At 35.1% G+C, this 19,849-nt stretch overlaps 1 protein-coding gene across 2 annotated transcripts in view; it reads left to right on the top strand.

The window, feature by feature from the left end:
• The window catches only part of TRIM13 (tripartite motif containing 13), a 42,534-nt gene continuing 22,685 nt past the window's right edge, over nucleotides 1-19,849 (top strand). The window contains exons 1-2 of one of the 2 annotated variants that reach the window (XM_001368560.4): nucleotides 1-154; nucleotides 13,553-13,665. Coding sequence is in view for 1 of the 2 variants with exons in the window: in XM_007495404.3 (XP_007495466.1) it covers nucleotides 14,953-15,000 (48 nt within the window). In the remaining variant the exon portion in view is untranslated. Of the gene's footprint in view, nucleotides 155-13,552; nucleotides 13,666-14,871; nucleotides 15,001-19,849 lie in introns of those variants that run through there. The other variant, XM_007495404.3, reaches the window with a different exon arrangement.

The following is a 19,849-nucleotide window of genomic DNA, read 5'->3' as shown; positions in this document are numbered from 1 at the left end:
GGCAGGAAAGAAAGGTTTAGATTTTTGGGGAAATAGGCAAATTTGGAGTCAACGTTAAAACTATAGAAAAATCACAGACTTCATCTGAACCAAAAGGCTTGTTGGAATTAATAATTTCAAAGGTGACGGTAATTTTAAAGTAAAAGAATACCAGGTAAGAGCTAATGGCTTTGAGATGCCAAAAACCTTGAAAATGGTCAGGACAGAATTCACAGGTACACTCAAGGAAAATGTGGATGATAAAGCAATTGATTTACCAAATTAAGTATTTTAAAAGTTTGTGTGAAGTGGCAGAAAAGACAAGCCAGAAAAAAACTTCATAGATAGAAGAATATCTAGACACACACACACACACACACACACACACACACACACACACACACACACACACACAGAGGGAGGGAGAGAGAGAGAGAGAGACAAAGACACTAGAATAGAAATCTGGCTACTGAATGTGAGAAGTTGGGGAAGAAATAAAGGGGGAGAGAGACAGAGATAGAGTTTTAGTCATAGCAAATGTGAGAAATGATTTTGCCATCACCATGCATATTTATGATCAGAGTTGAATGAATTATTTTGTTTTGTTTGCTAGGGGTGGGGAGTGAGATATATAGGTTATAATTCATTAAAAAAATTTTTTTCAAAGAAAAAAGGAAATCTGACAGCAATCTAGTATTTGATAAACCCAAGAGCCCAGCTTTGGGGATAAGAACTTATTATCTGACAAAAACTGCTAGGAAAATTGGAAAACAGTATGGTAAAAATTAGATATAGATTAATATCTCATACCCTATACCAAGACAGGGTCAAAATGAGTATATGATTTAGACATAAAGGGTGATATTACAAGTAAGTTAGGGGAACATAGAATAGTTTACCTGTCAGATCTATGGAGAAGGGAAGAATTTATGACCAGAAAAGAGATAAAGAACATTATAAGATATAAAATGAATAATTTTGACTAAATTAAATTTAAAAGATTTTGTACAAGCAAAGTCAATGCAACCAAGATTAAAAGGGAAAGAACTGGGGAAAAAATTTCATGACAAAATTCTCAAATATATAAAAAAGCCATTTATAAGAATACATGTCATTCCCCAATTGATAAGTGATCAGAGGACATGAATAAATAGTTTTCAGATGAAGAAATCAAAACTATATCATGTTTTAACTCCCTCTTGATTAGAGAAATGCAAATTAAAACAATTCTGAGATACCACCTTGGACCTCTCAGATTAATCAATATGATAGCAGAAGAAAATGGTAAATATTGGAGGAGATGTGGCAAAATTAGAATACTAATGCATTTCTGGTGGAGTTGTGAACTGATCCAACCATTCTGGAGGGTAGTTTGGAATTATGCCAAAGGGCTATAAAACAATGCATACCCTTTGATCCAGTAATAACACTAATAGGTTTGTGTCCTAAGAGCTTTTTTTTTTAATGGGAAAGGACCTCTTTATACAAAAATATTTATAGCGGCCCTCTTTGTGGTGGCAAAGAATTGGAAATTAAAGGGATGTCCATCAATTGGGGAATGGCTGAACAAATGGTGGCATATGATAGTGATGGAACAGTATTGCTAAAAAATTATTTATTTAATTAACTTATAATATTTTTCCACAGTTACATGATTTATTTTCTTTCGCTCCCCTCATCCCCCACCCTCCACAGCCAATGAGAAATTCAACCAGGTTTTACATCTATCATTGATCAAGACCTATTTCCATATTATTAATCTTTGCACTAGAGTGATCATTTAGAGTCTACATCCTGTCATATCCCCATCGAACCATGTGATTGAGCAAATGTTTTTCTTGTGTTTCTCCTCCCACAGTTCTTTCTCTGGATGTGGATAATGTTCTTTCTCATAAGTCCCTCTGGATTGTCCTAGGTCATTGCATTGCTGGTAGTAGGGAAGTCCATTATGTTCTACAGTGCCACAGTGTATCAATCTCTGGGTATAATGTTCTCCTGGTTCTGCTCCTTTCACTCTGCATCAATTCCTGGAGGTCTTTCCAGTTCCCATGGAATTCCTCCAGTTCATTATTGCTTTCAGCACAATAGTATGATGGAATACTATTGAGCTGTAAAAAATGCTGAATAGAATGGGATTTCAGAAAGATCTGGAAAAACCTACATGAACTGATGAATTGGGAAATAAACAGTCAGGAGATCACTGTACGCAGTTAACAGCAATATTGTGGGATGATCAACTATGATAGACTTAGCTATTATTGGCAATACGTGATCTAGGATCATAATGGCAAACCTATGGCAGGTGTGCCAAAGATGGCTTGCAGTGACCTCTCTGTGGGCACATGTGCCATCGCCAGTCAGAGTTAGTTACTAGAAAGACAGAGGGATTCAGGAAGAGCTGCTCCCCTCTCTCTCTCCACCCCGTCTCCCTGCTCCTCTACCTGGCAGTCCAATAAAAGCACTTACTCCTCCCCAGAGCAGAGTGTCTAGGCCACTCCCCTCCTTTTTTCCTTCTCCTGTCTGGAGGAAGGTGGGCAACACTCGATCTGGGTTGTGGATGGCATGCCATAAGGTCTCTAAAATGTTCACCATCACTGATCTAGGACAATTCTGAGGAACTATAACAAAAAATGCTATCCACTTCCAGAGAAAGAACTGATGGAGTTGGAATGCAGATTAAAACATATAATTTTTCCACTTGTTTATTTGGATTTTGTTTTGACTTTATACAAAAATGAACAGTATGGAAATGTTCTGCCTGAGAATATGTGTATAATCCAGATCAAATCATTTGCCAGCAATAGGAGGAGGAAGAGAACAGAGGAAGGGAGACAAGTTCAATCATATAGCTTAAGAAAAACATGTGGAAATTTGTTTTTAAATTAGTAAAAAAAACAATAAAAAAGGAAAGCGGCCTTTCAAATTAGCAAAATTAGTCCAAGTCCTGACTCTCACATATAGTGTCCCTGGATAATTCATTTAATCTCTGAGTGCTCTAGGTAATTTTCTAAGACTATAAATTGTAGAGGAGGTGCTGATCTGTATTGGGAGGGCAAGTTTCTTACCAGGTGCTCTCTACCTACTTAGACCAATGAAAATCACAGTTCTATTTTCTCTCTTTCTCACTCTCACATACATGTATACACACACATATAAAATGGGTGAACAATCAAGTTTTGACTGTACCTGAAATATCTTATGAATTTATAGTTGTTATATCTTGAGGAATAGCTAGGTAGCACATTTTCCTGAGTTCAAATCTGGCCTCAGACACTCTCTAACTGTTTGATCCTGGACAAGTCACATAATTGCCTCAGTTTACTCATCTGTAAAATGAGCTGGAGAAGGAAATGGCAGACTCCTCTGGTATCTTTGCCAAGAAAACCCTAAATGAGGTCACAGTCAGACAAGACTGAAATGACTTAAATATATAACAAATACCTTGAGGAAGAAACAGAGCCAAAAAAGTTTCAAAGAAAGGCAACTGGCATAAAGTGATGGAAGGACCATCACCAAAAAAAAAAAAAGTTAAACCTCTACAGTACAGAATGTTAAAGTATATAAAATTCCAGCTCAAATTATTTGCTAATAATCCCAGAATACTCCTAGCGAGCACTTAGGTGACTAAAAGATGTAAACTGAGGATATGAAATAAAGAAAATAGTTCCAGCCTAGCCTAAGATGTAGCAAATAATGAACAACTCTGGAGGTGATTACTATGCTTTTATATTTAGAGTAATGTAGTGGATACAGAACTAGGGTCATGAACAGCTAGGTTCAAATTCTAGCTCTGAAATTTGTTAGCTATGTATCCAACCATAGGAAAGTCATTTAATATCTGAGCCTCAGGCAACTCTTTCTATTGAGCTGTATATATAAAGGGAATTTGAAAATCAAGTCACAGAATTTTGTAACATTACCATTAAAATAAAAGTTGCCATAGATTATTGTTTTATAGCATAGTAATTAGTAAAACTATCATCACATTCAACATTAACAATAGAGAACAACAATTATAGATTTCAAATTGCAAGTTATTAACACTACTGTAATGATTAAAAAGTGGTCACCAAATTGTAATAATTAAATTATGAGTCCGTTAGTAATTTTAACAATTTAGTTTAATCAAAGTAGAAATAGTAAAAAGAGGAAAATGTAGGAAGGAGGTAAAGAGTTGTCTAGCCTACCACCCTGAGTGCCATTCCTATGAAATGAACCTCACCCCTGACAGGGTGCCAGTCTCCCATTAGAGTCACCAGAGCCAGAGAGTCTCTTCAGCTCAAGTCACCAACCCAGGAATGAATGTTCAGACCTCTGGTTACCTTTATAAGCCCTTTTCTTCTCCCACCCATTAGTGCTCCTACGTCCCATGATTCTCAAGAATCAATCATGGTTCCTTAATTTGCCTGGTACCACCTAGGGGGACAGTGCTTGTGGGATCAATTTCCTTTCTCAGTTTCTACTTCCTTTTACTGTGGGCTGGTCTATCCTTGCACATCTCTATGGTAAAGAACCTCCAGGTCTCTGATTAATTAAATTAAAACAAAAGGAGGGGAAATTCAAGTCCCTAGTTGATTAAATTTAAAAAAGAAACAGGGAGATGAATTCCTTTTTCACACTACTGTAAAATAGTTAATTTCTATACTGTAAGTTATTATACCATTTATTCTAGATTTTGTTTATTATTCCTCTAAGGCAGCGGTTCTCAACCTCTCAATTTGTAGCAATGAGAATACATAATGCATATCAGGTATTTACATTCCAAATGATAATTGTAGCAAAATTACAGTTTTGAAGTAGCCACCAAAATAATTTTTTGGTTTGGGGTCACTGCAACATGAGGAACTGTATTGTGGGGTCACGGCATTAGAAAGGTTGAGAGCCACTGCTCTAAGGAATCCTTTCTTTAAATTTATCATATTTTACCTGAGGCATTTATGCTCTACCCCACACTCCATTATGCAATTATAACACTGTAAAAAACAAATAATAGCTAAAGCACTTTAGTGTTTTAACTGTAGACTATTGATTTCCAAGGAAGAACAGTGTATGTATTCTCTTCCCCCTAGGGAAGCCAAAATAAATAAATGCAGTTCTGTGAAGGGCTTGCTTTTGGTGACTCTATCCCAGTTGTCTTTGTTTCTCTTATATTTTGCTTTGTTTAATGAACAACATTCCAGTTAAGGTTTAAAATTAATTTTACTTCTCACTGATTAACCATGGATATTACTTTTTTTGCACTGGAATGCCAAAGGAAGCATAGTCTACTATTTCAGATTTGAGTAACAGATCAATGGCTTTTCTTTGTCTAAGTGTTTGTGCCTGTATCTTTCTTTTCTCTCTAGTTTCCTCTACTGTTGCACAAATATTGTGAAAGTATATAACACAGATATTATCACTGGAATTCTCTGACTTTCTAATATCTCCTCAGAAACTATCCAGAAAGGAATAGTTGAACCGTTAATCATTTACTGAGTAGTTACAAATGTTATTTTTATTGACGGTGAAATCCAGCAATTATTAAAAATCTTGTTCCCTAACCCTTTGCTATTTCAGTTTTACATAATTGTTTTATGATTTTGAATTGTATTTTGTATGATTCTGTATGATTTCTCTAAAAATTGTAGCAATTAACATTCACAAACACATTAAGAACAAACTGTGGTAAATGTCCCTAGTGAAGATCCATGAGCAAACTCATTTATTAGAACTAAACTGAACATTATTATTTGAACTTAGACACCTTAAAGCAGAGGTTGTTAGTTTTTGTGTGTGCCTTGGATCCTTTTGGCAGTCTGGTGAAGCCTATAAACTTTTTCTCAGAATAACTTTTTAAAAAAATTCTTATCTTCTCTACACCAAGATAAACTCAGAATGGGTGAATGACTTGAACATAAAGAAGGAAACTATAAGTAAACTAGGTGAACATAGAATAGTATACATGCCAGACCTGTGGAAGGGAAAGACTTTAAAACCAAGCAAGACATAGAAAGAGTCACAAAATGTAAAATAAACAATTTTGATTACATCAAATTAAAAAGTTTTTGTAAAAGGGACATGAATAGGCAGTTTTCAGCCAAAGAAATAAAAAACTATTAATAAGCACATGAAAAAGTGCTTTAAATCTCTGATAATCAGAGAGATGCAAATCAAAACAACTCTGAGGTATCACCTCACACCTAGCAGATTGGCTAACATGACAGCAAAGGAAAGTAATGAATGCTGGAGGGGATGTGGCAAAGTGGGGACATTAATTCATTGCTGGTGGAGTTGTGAATTGATCCAACCATTCTGGAGGGCAATTTGGAACTATGCCCAAAGGGTGATAAAAGACTGTCTGCCCTTTGATCCAGCCATAGCACTGCTGGGCTTGTACCTCAAAGAGATAATAAGGAAAAAGACTTGTACAAGAATATTCATAGCTGCACTCTTTGTGGTGGCAAATAACTGGAAAATGAGGGGATGCCCATCAATTGGGGAATGGCTGAACAAATTGTGGTATATGTTGGTGATGGAATACTATTGTGCTCAAAGGAATAATAAAGTGGAGGAATTCCATGGAGACTGGAACAACCTCCAGGAGGTGATGCAGAGTGAGAGGAGCAGAACCAGGAGAACATTGTACACAGAGACTGATACACTGTGGTTCAATCGAACGTAATGGACTTCTCCATTAGTGGCAATGCGGTGTCCCTGAACAATCTGCAGGGATCAAGGAGAAAAAAAACACTACCCTGAAGCAGAGGACAAACTGTGGGAGTAAAAACACTGAGGAAAGGCAACAACTTGACCACAGGGGTGGAGGGGATATGACTGAGGAGAGACTCTAAATGAACATCTTAATGAAAATACCAACAACATGAGTTCAGACCAAGGACACATGTGAGGAATCATGCATCGCCATTGGGAGGGGTGGGGGTGGGGGGTAGAAAAAGAAAATGATCTTTGTTTCTAATGAATAATGTTTGAAAATGACCAAATAAAATAATGTTTAAAAGGAAAAAAAATTCTTATCTTCTGTTTTAAAAGTCAATACTATGTATTGGTTCCAAGGCAGAAGATCATTAAGGGCTAGACAACTGGAGTTGTGACTTGCCCAGAGTTACAAAACTAAGAGGTATTTGACACCATATTTGAAGTCAGGACCTTTGGTCTTTAGACCTGGGTCTCTACCCACTGAGCAACTTAGCTGCCTCTCAGAATAACCTTTTAAATAAATAAAATAAAATACATAGGACCACAAAGGAAAACAAAGGTTGGTGAAAATGGAGATGTTATTTTTTCCCTTCCAAAATCCCCTGAAATCTACCCATGAAACCCTTAGAGGGCCAAGGACTTTCAAGTTGAGAACTTCTGCCTTAAAGGTATTTGCATGTAAAAGTGCTATCTAAGCTTCTCTGTTATATGAAATGTCCTAGTGCATTAATGGAAATTTATTAGAAACATATATTTGGAATGTTATGAGTCTGAGAAACCTATTCCCCTTCAATTTTCATTTTAAAGACAAGATACCTAAAGCCAAGAGGATTCAACTGAGTTGCTCAACTTAGCACAACTTTCATTAGGAGCAGAGCCATAACTTAAACCTGGATCATCTGAGAAAAGATTTAGCACCAAATTATTCAAATACTGATATTAATGACAGGCTTTACTTTTAAAAAAAAACTTGAAACAATTATTATTTTTAGTAGTATAAACTGAAGACCGATTAATAAATTGACTAAGAGGTCTTCCTTGCTATTCATTAATTGGGCACTATACTAACTAACTGGCTGAAGGCCAAATAAGTGTTTAAATAGTAGAGGCAAGATTTGAACCTAGATCTTCTGATTCCCAACCCAGCACCCTTTCTACAATACCACACTACCACCCTACTTCTCACATTGGCCAGCCTTCCCTTTTGGGAAAAACCGTGTTTTGCTCTTTTCTAATATACTTATCCTATAAAATTGCATTTTTAGATATTTGTATTGTGGTTGTGTCATACTCTGGGACCTTCAATGAAATTTCTGTTTTAATGTTGAATATTATTTAATACTTAGGACAGAGCTCTACACAGAAAACACTAAGTGATTATTGAATGTGAATCTAGTCTAACTTCCTGATCTTTGTGACCAGAAAAATGAAAGATGACAAGTTTAAGGTGACTTTTTCAGTGTCATATGGCAATCTATTAGCCAACAAGGTCTGGCTGACTCATGCTGATGCTCTTTTCCATTTTTATTGATCTTTTTTGATATCTTCTAAGATATTTTCCAAATGACTCAATTATTTCATCTTCTCTTGTATTTTGCCCCATCATATGTTTTTTAAATAAAGCAAGTATTTTCCTTATATAATCCAACCTCCCAAATATTTTTTTTCTTTCTCCTGAGACAGTCTCTGGGCTTCCAGCAGGAACTGTTTTAAATGGAAAGAGCTTTGTCTTTGCTGGAGTAGACAAAGGGTTAATTCAAAGAAATCACCACCAAGGTCTATAATATAAAAGAAGAAACAGAATGAAACCATGTCTCAAAAATAAGAGAAGCAATCAGGTTGAATTTGAAAACCATTAATGTGAAAATCATTTGGTAGAGAAATTAAATTGGAAAAATCTATCAAAAAGCTGGTAGACAGTCAGACTTTAATTTGTCCTGTTGCCAAAAGTACTCAAAATCATGAGGGTACATTCATTCATTCATCTATTTATTTATTCATCTATCCAATCACTCATCCATTTATCTACCTACCAACATATCTATATATTTTTTAAATTCATAGTATTATTGAACTTCTGAACTGCAAGAGATTTTAGAGAGCAGCCAGGCCAATACTTTCATTTTGTAGATGAAGCACCAAGGCTCAGAGTGGTGAAATGAATATCATAAGAGAAGGTCTGTGGCTAGAAGTCAGGTTTCCTGACTCCTGGTTAATCACTCTTTCCACTGGAGGGAAGAGATATTAACAATGTCCAAAAGTCCAAATGCAGATGTTGTTTGAGCCATTTTTCTTTCCTGATTCCCCAACTCTAGACAGCTTTCCTAAAATATTTCTGTGATATCTATTGTTCCATTCTGGAGAATGGATTCCAACTTGGCATATTAAGGCCTAAGTTGCAAATTAACAATCAAATATTAATAATTGATAAATTACTACTACTACTATTACTCCTCCTCCTACTACTACTGAATACACAGACGCAGAATACACAGTGAGTTATAAGTCCTCTTTTCTTACCCAAAGTTCTTTTAGCTGGGTTAACTACAGCTCAGTTACTGCTTCTTCTGCTGACCAAGGTCTCAAAGAACTAAGTGGGGATGATGGTAGTGAGGGAAGAGAAAAGAAATTGCCTCCAGCAAAATCAGAGGAACCATCCTGAAGCCGACACCAAACTCAAATGGCCAGCAGAGGACACTCTTGCATCAACAGAAATAGGCTTTTTCTCCAGTGGTTTCTTGGATCTTTGTCCTTTTCCAGGAGATGCAAGCAGGTTTATACTTAGATTGGGTAAGCCAGGTAAGAACCATAAATTGTATAAGGAGAGCATTTATTTTAAAAAATGAGAATAACCAATAATTTATGTAAAGAATTCTAAATCTTATCCACTCTTGAAGTCATCAAATTCTTTAGAGATCTAAATGGTCTTTCAGACAATGTCAATTTTATGACATTATAGAATATACATTTATTCTTCACAAAGAAATGGATTTATATGGCTTGAGAATTATTAGGGAAATTTCACTCATGTTATCAGATCTTGATCTTTCAGCTTCTTTTATTTCCCTTAAGGAAACACAATTTTAATAATAAATGTATATCACTCAGAATTTACTAGCAAAATAACCTCCTACCCTAAATGTAGTTTTTTGTAAAGTAAATGAATGAATTCTGTGATACTAATAACAGTGTAAGAAAAGTATGCAATTCACTAATTTTGGCATAGATCTGAGAGCCAGAAAGCTTCAAGTTATGATTTTGGCACAGGCTCAGATTTCCCACATGCTGGGCAACATGCCTTTTTCTTTCTTACTTTCCCTACTTTAAAATATCAGGCCCCCAAAAAAAGAAAGAAAAGAAAAAGAAGAGGGAAGGGAAACCCATAAAAGGAAAGAATGGCTATGTCAGTGATTATAGGGATTTTAACAAAATGAAGATGTTTTTAATATACAATGTATTTGCTAAATCACAGGAAAATCATGTCATTCTATAAATAAGCATTTATTAAGTGTTTACTAAATGCCAGGCAGATGCTGGGGACACACAAAAAAAGGGCAAAAACAGTTTTTGCCCAAAGGAGGTCACATTCTAATGCATGAGAAAAAAAATTAAAATTACTAAAATGCAAGATTTATACCAAGTAGTTGGAAGTTAATCTGATATAGAGGAGGCATTAGCAGCTGTGTGGTGGGGATGGAGGGAAGAGGGACAAGAATTTGAGAAAGACCTATTTCAGGAGGTAGGATTTGAGGAGAACATTCTAGGCATGAGGAATAGTCAGTGCAAAGGCACAGATAAGAAAGATGGTGAGGGGAACACCAAGAGCCTGTGTAGCTGGATCATAGAGTTCATGAACAAGACTGGAGAGAGAAGAGGCAGCCAAGTTGTGAAGAACTTTAAATGCCAAACACCGGATTTGATATTTGATTCTAGAGTTAATAAGGAGGCACTGGATCTAACTGAATAGACAGATGACATGGTCAGATGGGCACTTTAGAAAAATGACTGGTCACTGAGAAGATGGATTGGAGGATGGACATGCCTGGGTGCAGTAAGGCCAATTAGAAGGCTATTATTAAAATGGTCCAGAGAAGAGGTAAGGAGGGCCTGAACTAAGGTGGTGGTTATGGAAATGAACTAGAAGGGACTGTAGAGGTTATCTACTATTATTTTTACCTCATTTAGAAATTCCTTCTAAAAATCAAGGGTTTAACCAGCCTCTGCTTAACTCCCTATCTCATAAGACAAGTCATTCCATTTCTGGATATATTTAATTGTTAGATGTGTATAAAACCCTAACATGATTAAAAGAGTTAGATGGAGGGAATGTCGGTAATTTAGGGTCTACATCGTTAGTATATGTTTCTGAATGTTAGGAATATTTTTGGATTTTGAGCTGAAATCCACCTCATAATTTCTGTTCTCTAATACTACAATAAATGCTTAATACCATTTTTAGGAGATAGCTCTTGAACTATTTGGAAAATGCTATTGTATCTTTTAAAAGCTTTATTATTATTTTTTCACAGAGAACTTATGCAAAAACACATGCAAATCATTCAACTTTTGATGTGAATTTATAAGTGTACCTAAACTGAGAGCTTTTTCAACACAATAGAAAAAATTTTAAAGTGAAGAATTTTGGCACACTTGTATAAACTGTAATCAGTGAGAGAGCAATCAATAAAATTTCCAAAATTCTTTTTGCATCTTTAATGTTTGTCTCATTAAAATGGAGTTTAAGGAAGTTACTATTTCAAGTGTTTAAGTCCCAGTGCACACTGGTAAACAACAGTTGATTCTTCAGAGGCTTGAAATGATAGGAAACATAAAATGAACTGTTCTGAATCAAGGATCCTTAAAAGACAGAATTCTTGGTCCCCAGAGATTGCTTCAGTTCCAATATCACAGGGATCATAAAAAAAAAAAAGCTGTACGGCTGCTCTGTTTCTCTCAGTGTTCCACTAATAGAAGACACAACACAGAATCTCTCAGGGTCAAGTTTCTGTACAGACCATTTCCCCTAGCCCTTTCTAGGAGAAGTGAAACAAAAGGAGAAAATTAGCTCACTCTTTTACCTTTCCATTTTTAATAGTTTTATCTGGATATTTAGACATGATTGTGAATAATTCTAAAGTGTGCTGGTGACATACAATTTTATGTACCTGGTTGGTACTCAATAAATCTTTAACATTGTATATATATATATATATATATATATATGTCCTACTACTAGGCTTATAGCCCAAAGAGATCAAAGAAAGAGGAAAGGGACTTTATACAAAATATTTTTCATAGCTCTATTTGTAGTAGTAAAAATTTTGGAAAATACAGGAGTGCCTACTTAATCAAGAATGGCTAAGTAAATTATGGCATATGAATATACTATCATATTATTAGGCCATTAGAAGTAACAAAATGAACAGTTTTATAGGAGACTGGGAAGAACTCTGAACTGCTGATGAGCAGAATGTGAGCAGAATGAGAACAAATTATACAATGACATTATAAAGAAAAGCAACTTTGAAATCACTTTGCACAGCACCTAGCAAACACAAATAGGAGATCATTGATGATGGTGGTGACGGGGATGAGAGTGACCAAAGTCAGCCCTGGAAACACTATGGAGTAGAAGATGTTAATTTTCAGCACTGTCTCTACCCCAACCCTGCTAGGAAAGTATTCCTTACTTTCAGCAGCATGTTTCCTAGATACCCTTTATCCCAGAGTTCCCCACCAAATTTGCAGCTATGTGGCACAGTAAATAGGGTTCTGGGCCTGGAATCAGGAAGACACATCTTCCTGAGTTAAAATCTGATCTTAGACATTTACTAGCTATGTGTCCCTGGGTAAGTCATTTCAATCTATTTGCCTCAGTTTCCTCATCTGTAAAGTGAGCTGGAGAAGGAAATGGAAAACCACTCCAGTATCTTTGCCAAGGAAATCCCAAATGGGGTCACCAAGAGGCAGACTGAAAAATGACTGAAACCAGATTTGCACTTTTCTGGCAATATACTCAAACTTACCAGTCTCATTCCCTCATCTCTTAAAAGCTTTAGTTTAGAAGGCAAGCGCTTCATTAGGTAATCTGACAAACTAAAGTCAATAAACTAATGCCTGGAAATAAGGATGATTTTAAGACAAGAATTTCAGAAACATGGGGAGGGCGAGTTTCATCAAGGCTTTTAAAATGCAGACATTTAAACTACTTCTGGTCACTATTTATATTTTGGTGTGAAACAGTTTTAATTTCTGCCTTGAACTAGATTTTGATAGAAGAAAGAGGAGAGATTAAGTTCCCCACTGAAAGTCTCTGGAGAATGGAGAGTTGGTCAGAAGGAGGGAAGGGAGAGAGAAGGAAGAATTAAGAACAAGAAGACCAACTACTTCGTAGTTTTGTCCTAGGGCAAAGTCAGAGCAAGTCAATTACGTTAATTCAATTTGTGCACATAAACATATATATATATATATACATACATATATATCTCAGTTTTATTCAAGGATTTATACATTAAAGTCTTTGGTTAAAGTGGTCTTCCTGCCTCCATATTTTGCTTGGCACATAGTAAACTAGATGGTTTGGATCTCCATCATAAAATCTGGAGCTGTAAGAAGCCTTAGAGACTAATCTCCCCCCCCTCATATTATTGCTATTTATTTTTTTAAATTTTATTAATGTCCTTTATTTTGACATCACAGTCATCTCCAATATCCCTTCACCTGCTACAGTGGGCTTTCCTTAAAAAAAAAACAAGAAAAAGAAAATAAGTAAAATTAATCAATAACCACCAGTCTAACAGTATATATACCATTCTACACATATAGCCTTCCTTCTTTCCATTTGAAAAAAGTGTGATGTATTTTCTTATTTCTTCAGGGAAGGATTGAACATTAAAATTAGAAAGCACTCTAATCACATTTTACAAATGAAGAGCCTGAGACCCCTCAAGATTAAATTACTCAAGGCCACATAAGTAGCAACTGATAGAGGTAAGATTTTTCACTCACATTATCTAACTCCACCATTTCTCCTTTTTGGTTTTTTTCTTTCTCTTTGTTCAAGGTATGATATAGCATTTCTTCTGCCTCAACACATACAGTAATGAAATGACTGGCACATTTCTTCTCTAGTTAGCATAGCTTATTCGACTGATTCAGTACAAAGCATAAATGTAATTTTATGAGTAAAAGCACAAAAAAAAATTTGCTTAATCAATAGAACATAATTATGCTGTAAAAATGTTATGTGACTTAACAGAAGCCAATGAAACAAAAAAATCACATTTTCCTGTGTGGAATGAATTTAGGTACCCAAAATATCTAGCCACTCAGAATCAAATATCTATAAGAAGCACTACTATATTTTAATATAATTTGATTTTCCCATTAAAAGACAGTATTCAACTTTTCAGAATCTCTGCTGGAATTCCCCTCAGAACTACAGAAAATCTTGAGGATCTGATATTTATCAAGTCAGTTTAGTCCAGATGAACAAAATAAAACAAGGACAATGTTTAAAAATATTTTATTTGCACAAATTGTATTCTTAAAAACATGCATAGAACAGGATAAAATGGTTTTCTGAACTATGGGATTATTATTACAATTATATTATTATTATCATTATAAGAATTCATCCAAACTATCATCTTCTGAGATCAAAGAGAAGCAATGATTAGTGAATTCAAAAAATACTCAAAAACAAATGACATAGTCTTCTCTTTAGCCATTGCAGGTATGTAGGTATTATTCTTTAGTAGCTGAATATATCAATTAGTCAACAAGTATTAGGTTAAGTAATTACTACATACCACACACTGGACTAGGCCCTGGAGATACAAAGGAGAGCAAAAGACGGACCTTGGTCTCAAGGAGCTCACAGTCTAATGGGGAAACAATACAAAAATAACAATGTTCAAAGTGTATACAGGAAAAAATGGAGATAATCAACACAGGAAAGGCACTAGCATTAGGGGCATTAGGAAAAGCTTTTTATGGAAGGACTAAAACAAGTGTAGTATGCTATGGTTAAACTAGCATTGACTTGGGAACCAGACCTGAGTTAAAGTGTGGACTCAGACACTTAATAGCTATTTGACCTTTAGTAGAATCTTCAGTTCTTCTGTGGCTAGTTTTCCTTGTCTATAAAATGGGTCTAATAATACTTGCATTCCCTATCTCACATGGTATTGTGAAGACACTGCTCTGAAAACCTCAAATCTCTATGTGAATAGGAGTAATTGTTGATGTTGCTGGGAAACCAACAAAGTTCTATCTATGGCAATGTTCAGTAGCTGGCTGAAGGAAGTATCATATCACCCCAAAGTAAGAGGTTCAATTACTGTCAATAATTTTATCTGGGTCATTTGAAATGCAGTTTCTAGAAGACTCATGTAATTGACATTGTTGAATATTCTAAAAAATGTAATTAATCACTATTAAGAGGACTAAGGTTTTAGATTGCAGAAGAGTTGGGTTTTACCTCTCTAGAGGCATATACTTATATAAATTTCTATGTATAGGTATATACATATATATGATAGTTAATAATACCAGACCATTGTATGGTGATTTATGGGTAACGAAGAACTTTAGTATAGAGTATTTCATTTGAACTTTACACTTGAACCAAGTTGGGGCAAGCAGAGGATATTACTTTATAAATAAGGAAACTGAGGTTCAAGTTGGTTATTACCTAGCCTGATCAAAGTCACACAGTATATGGAACCAGGACTAAAATCCATCTTCTGACTCCTAATCTAGTGCTTTTAACAGGATACATTAACCTACTTGTGGTATAAGCACTACTATTATAAAAATATTTCGATTTTCTATAATTACAGTTTTCCATAATAATCTACAACTTACACACATTTTCTACTGGAAAAATTTAAGGACATATGCAATGTTGAATTTCCTGCATTAAAGTTTTCTTACAATTAATACCTTTTTATACAACATTTTTAAGGTGCTAAAAAATTCAATTGATCACATATTTTAAAAATCAAGTAAAAAAGTATCCTCACTTTAATATTGTATATAGCTGCCAGGATTATCGTATTTTCCTAAAAAGTTCCTTAACTCATGTCACTACCCTGTCAAGTCAGGAAGCATTGATTAAGTTCCTGCTATGGGCCAGGTACAACGGGTATTTAAACAATGGGTATTTAAAGTAAAGCAAAAACAATCCCTTCCCTCAAAGAGCTCAATAGTGGAGGCAATATGCAGAAAAGCCATATACAAACACGATCTTTTCAGGATAAATGAGATAATCAACAGGTGATAGTCAATCCTGGAGGTAAGTGATAGCTCATCACCTAAATGAATAAATCCAAACTCTATCCTATCATTCATGTCCCTCTCCAATTTGGCTTCCACCCAGTTTCATCAGTAAGAACCTTCATCAGACTTATGGGAAAGAATGCTAACCACCCTGAGAGAAAGAACTATGGGAGTAGAAATGCAAAAGCAGAACACATGACATCACTTAACATATATATATATATATATATATATATATATATATATATATATATATATATATATATATGTATATATATATATGGGTATGTGATTTGAAGTTTAGGCTTTAAAAAATTGCTCTATAGCAAAAATGAATAACATGGAAATAGGTATCCAGTGACAACATTTGTACAACCCAGTGGAATTGCTTGTTGGCTTTGGGATAGAGGAGGCAAAGAAAATGAATCATGTAAACGTGGAAAAATATTTAATTAAAAACAAAATAAATAAAGAGTGCCAATGAATTCTTGACTTTTCCTTTTAGAAAGTTTTTTATTCTAAATTTAACAAACACCAGGTAGATTAGGCATACATGTGGCATACATACATATATGCATATATCATATTGTGTAATTACAATTTGAACACTCGAATTACAATTCTCAGCATCCCATGTTCCTTCTCACATTACGTGCTGATGTAGGAAGGTTATAAGTTTTGTGTAGCCCTGCCTATCGATCTCTCTTCCTGTGATCCTGTTTGGTAGAGGGGGTGTGAGGTGAGAGGCAGGCTCACGTAGTTTTATTTTGTTAGATAATTACCTTTTTATTCCTTTACTTCAAGGGATTATTAATAAACTTTATAAAATATAATACTTGGAGTATTGGACATGAATTTAAATCTTATAATATTTTTAAAAAGAAGATTGTATATGAAACTACAGATATTTTGTGCACCTTACCTTGCTTTCCTTTAAAAAAATAGAATAAATTCAACATGACTTAAAAAAAATAACCTTCATCGTCAGCAAGGGTTCCAGCTAGTTAGAACTTCATTTTACAGAATATGCTGAGCTCATTCTCACCTCAGAATCTTTGCTCCGGCTGTATTCCCTGTCTGGTACACACTCTTTTTTCACTGTGTTACAGGTGATGTTGGTTGGAGCAGAAAAATTGGAACAACTTCTCTTGTGCACAAGTACTGTTGTTCTGTCTATGCCTGTTCTACTTCAGATTTGCTGAACCAAGCAAAGTTTTAATAAAAATGACCAGAATATAAAATTAAAGCAAACACAAAAATAACTAGTGGTTCCAGTGTTTTCTGTGGTCAGGAGGCTTTGCAGCTTTTATTTTAGGTACCTAGTCACAATATAAAATGCAACTTCCAAGTCATGACAGCATTTCTTAGCAACACATCAAGTCAAACCCCAGGCAAACTCTTCATTTAATACTGTTTCTGCCCCATGCTCTAGGGGAGGGACCAGGTGTTACTTATTCTATAAATGCCCATTTCTACTTGTACTTTCATTCACATTATTCTCTTTGAGCCTCTCACCAACCTTGTGAATTTTAATTATTACAGATATTATCTCCTTTTAACAGATTAGAAAAACTGAGGCTCAGAGAAGTTAAGTAACTAACCTATGGGTGCACGCGTGCACACGCACAAAGTGTCACAAATAGGATTTGAATTCAAGTCTTTCTGGTTCTAAATTCCTGACTCATATCTGCTGACCGACTTTGGGTCTCAACTATGCAACTAGGTTGCATTTGCAAACTTTAAACATATATAGTCAGGCCACTTTCCACTTTCCTACTCAACCTACTTATGGAAATCCTTTCTGACTATTCTACTAAATTCTGGGTAGAAGCCAGAGAACATGGAAGGGAGGGTTCTTCCTTCCACCTCTTCCTAGGCTTGATAAGAAGCCCAGCTAATAGCATACATGCACTCCTAGATTCTGTTTCTAGTAAATGCTATGTACTTTGGTGGTTTTCTAGGAATTTTTAGCTGAAAGTTCATATTTCCTTAGAAAAAAATAATCTGAATTTAGGTCAGTGTCTATAATATAATTTAATTTCCTCATCTTCAATATCTAGTCATTATCAGTAATACTAACAGATTTGACCAGGAAAAAAGTTCATTCATCACTTAATCATTCATCAAGTATTTCCCGAGGGACTATTATATACTAGGTTCTAGGGATACAACAAAAACAAAAGAAATCCTGCCCTACAGCAGCAGCTGTTCAATAGGAGACAGAAGGGATGTACAAGTACATGTATAAGTAAATGTAAAACATATATGAAGCAAATAAAAGGCAATTGTGGGGAAGACACTGGTAGCTTGAATTGGGGCAAGATAGACTTCAAGAGGGGGATAATTTTTGAACCAAGATTTGTAAGAAGATGGGGGATTCTAAGAGGCAAATGTGGGGAGAGAGTTCATTCTGGGTATGAATGATAACCGAGGCAAAGAAATGGAGAGAGAAAAAAGGTTGTGTAAGGTTGAGAGTAAGTAGAGGCCAACAAATTTGGACATGGAGGCTGGAGAAATTCTGGTAATCTGGAATCAGGATAAGGCATTCAAAACCTGCCTTAGACTTCCTTGCTGTATGATTCTTAGCAAGTTACTCAGCCCACCTCTGTTTCCTTATCTGTAAAATGGGGATCAAAATAGCACCTACCTCTCAGGGTTATGGTGAGGATCAAATTAGTATTTACAAATCACTTTGCAAACCTTACAGTGCTATGTAAATGCTAGCTAATATTTTAGGAGAATCAAATATGGTGTTGTAGAAGAGTAGCATCTAAGATCAGTTTCTGACATAGGCTGGCTGGATGACCCTGAGCAAGTCTCTTAACCTCTAAGTGCCTTAGGGAGTTAGTTCTCTATGATTATGAGATGAAAAGTCAATGCAGCAGGTAAAGGAGGTTCTAATTGTTATGGGAGAAATATCTCCTCTTTGAGTTCATGTGATGGTTAACTACTGACAAATATTTATCAAAATGTGGAAATTATGAAAGTAAAAACATAGATTTTATTATTATGCTCAAGCCTCAGAGAAAACCTAAACAATCATGAGGGTTCTGGCAAGGCTTCTTAGAGGCAAAATTCCATAAAATGACAGAGAAATAATCCTTTTATGCATTGCAATCTTGTATATTCTTTTTAAGACATGAAAGCAAAGGAGAAAGTAGATGCATAATCCTATGCTTCCTTCAATGTCATAAAAGTTGAACTAATTTGGTTAGTCAAACTCATTCATCCCCTAAAGAAACAAACTTCATCAAACAAATTCTATAGATAAACTAAGTCAGGTTACATTTTAAACAGGTTTTAGAAGATTCACAAGTAGGTCAATTGAGGTAGAGGATTTATGTGTTGCCAAGGAGTCAGGAACAATTAATATTCTCGTTTAAGGCTCTTAATTTTTATATCTCATGGGATAGTTTTTGTTCAGGCAAGTGTAATATTAAGACTTTTAGTTAATCAAAGATTGCAGGAGGTTTGGCTTCAAGTCCCAAATAATAAATGGAAATAAAAAATTCCCATAATCATCTAGTTGTTTAATCCAGTTAATCTTTAATCTATTTCTTTATATCAATGAAATCACAGATGTGATCCCTAAATTTCATTTTAAACTTGAGATTTCTAAATTTTTTCCTATGAGTGATATTTCTTTTAAAAGATAACACTTAGAAATTAATTCAGTTCAATAAGCATTTATTAAGTATTATAATATATGGTGATGGGTTAGGAGCTGAGAATGGATAAAAGAATAAGACACAGGCTGAGTTCTTAAATTCATAATATAATGGAGGGAGAGAAGCAACAAAATGACTTTGCCTAAAGGGAGAGTGAGAAAATTTCAGGCAAAGTAAAATTTACAAAGTACAAAGTGACATTTGAAGAGAAAAGATCATCTTTA

The sequence above is a fragment of the Monodelphis domestica genome, chromosome 4, assembly GCF_027887165.1.
Source record: "Monodelphis domestica isolate mMonDom1 chromosome 4, mMonDom1.pri, whole genome shotgun sequence".
NCBI lineage: Eukaryota > Metazoa > Chordata > Mammalia > Didelphimorphia > Didelphidae > Monodelphis > Monodelphis domestica.
The sequence above is the reverse complement of the archived record's forward strand: the minus strand, read 5'-3'. Positions and strand labels throughout refer to the sequence as shown.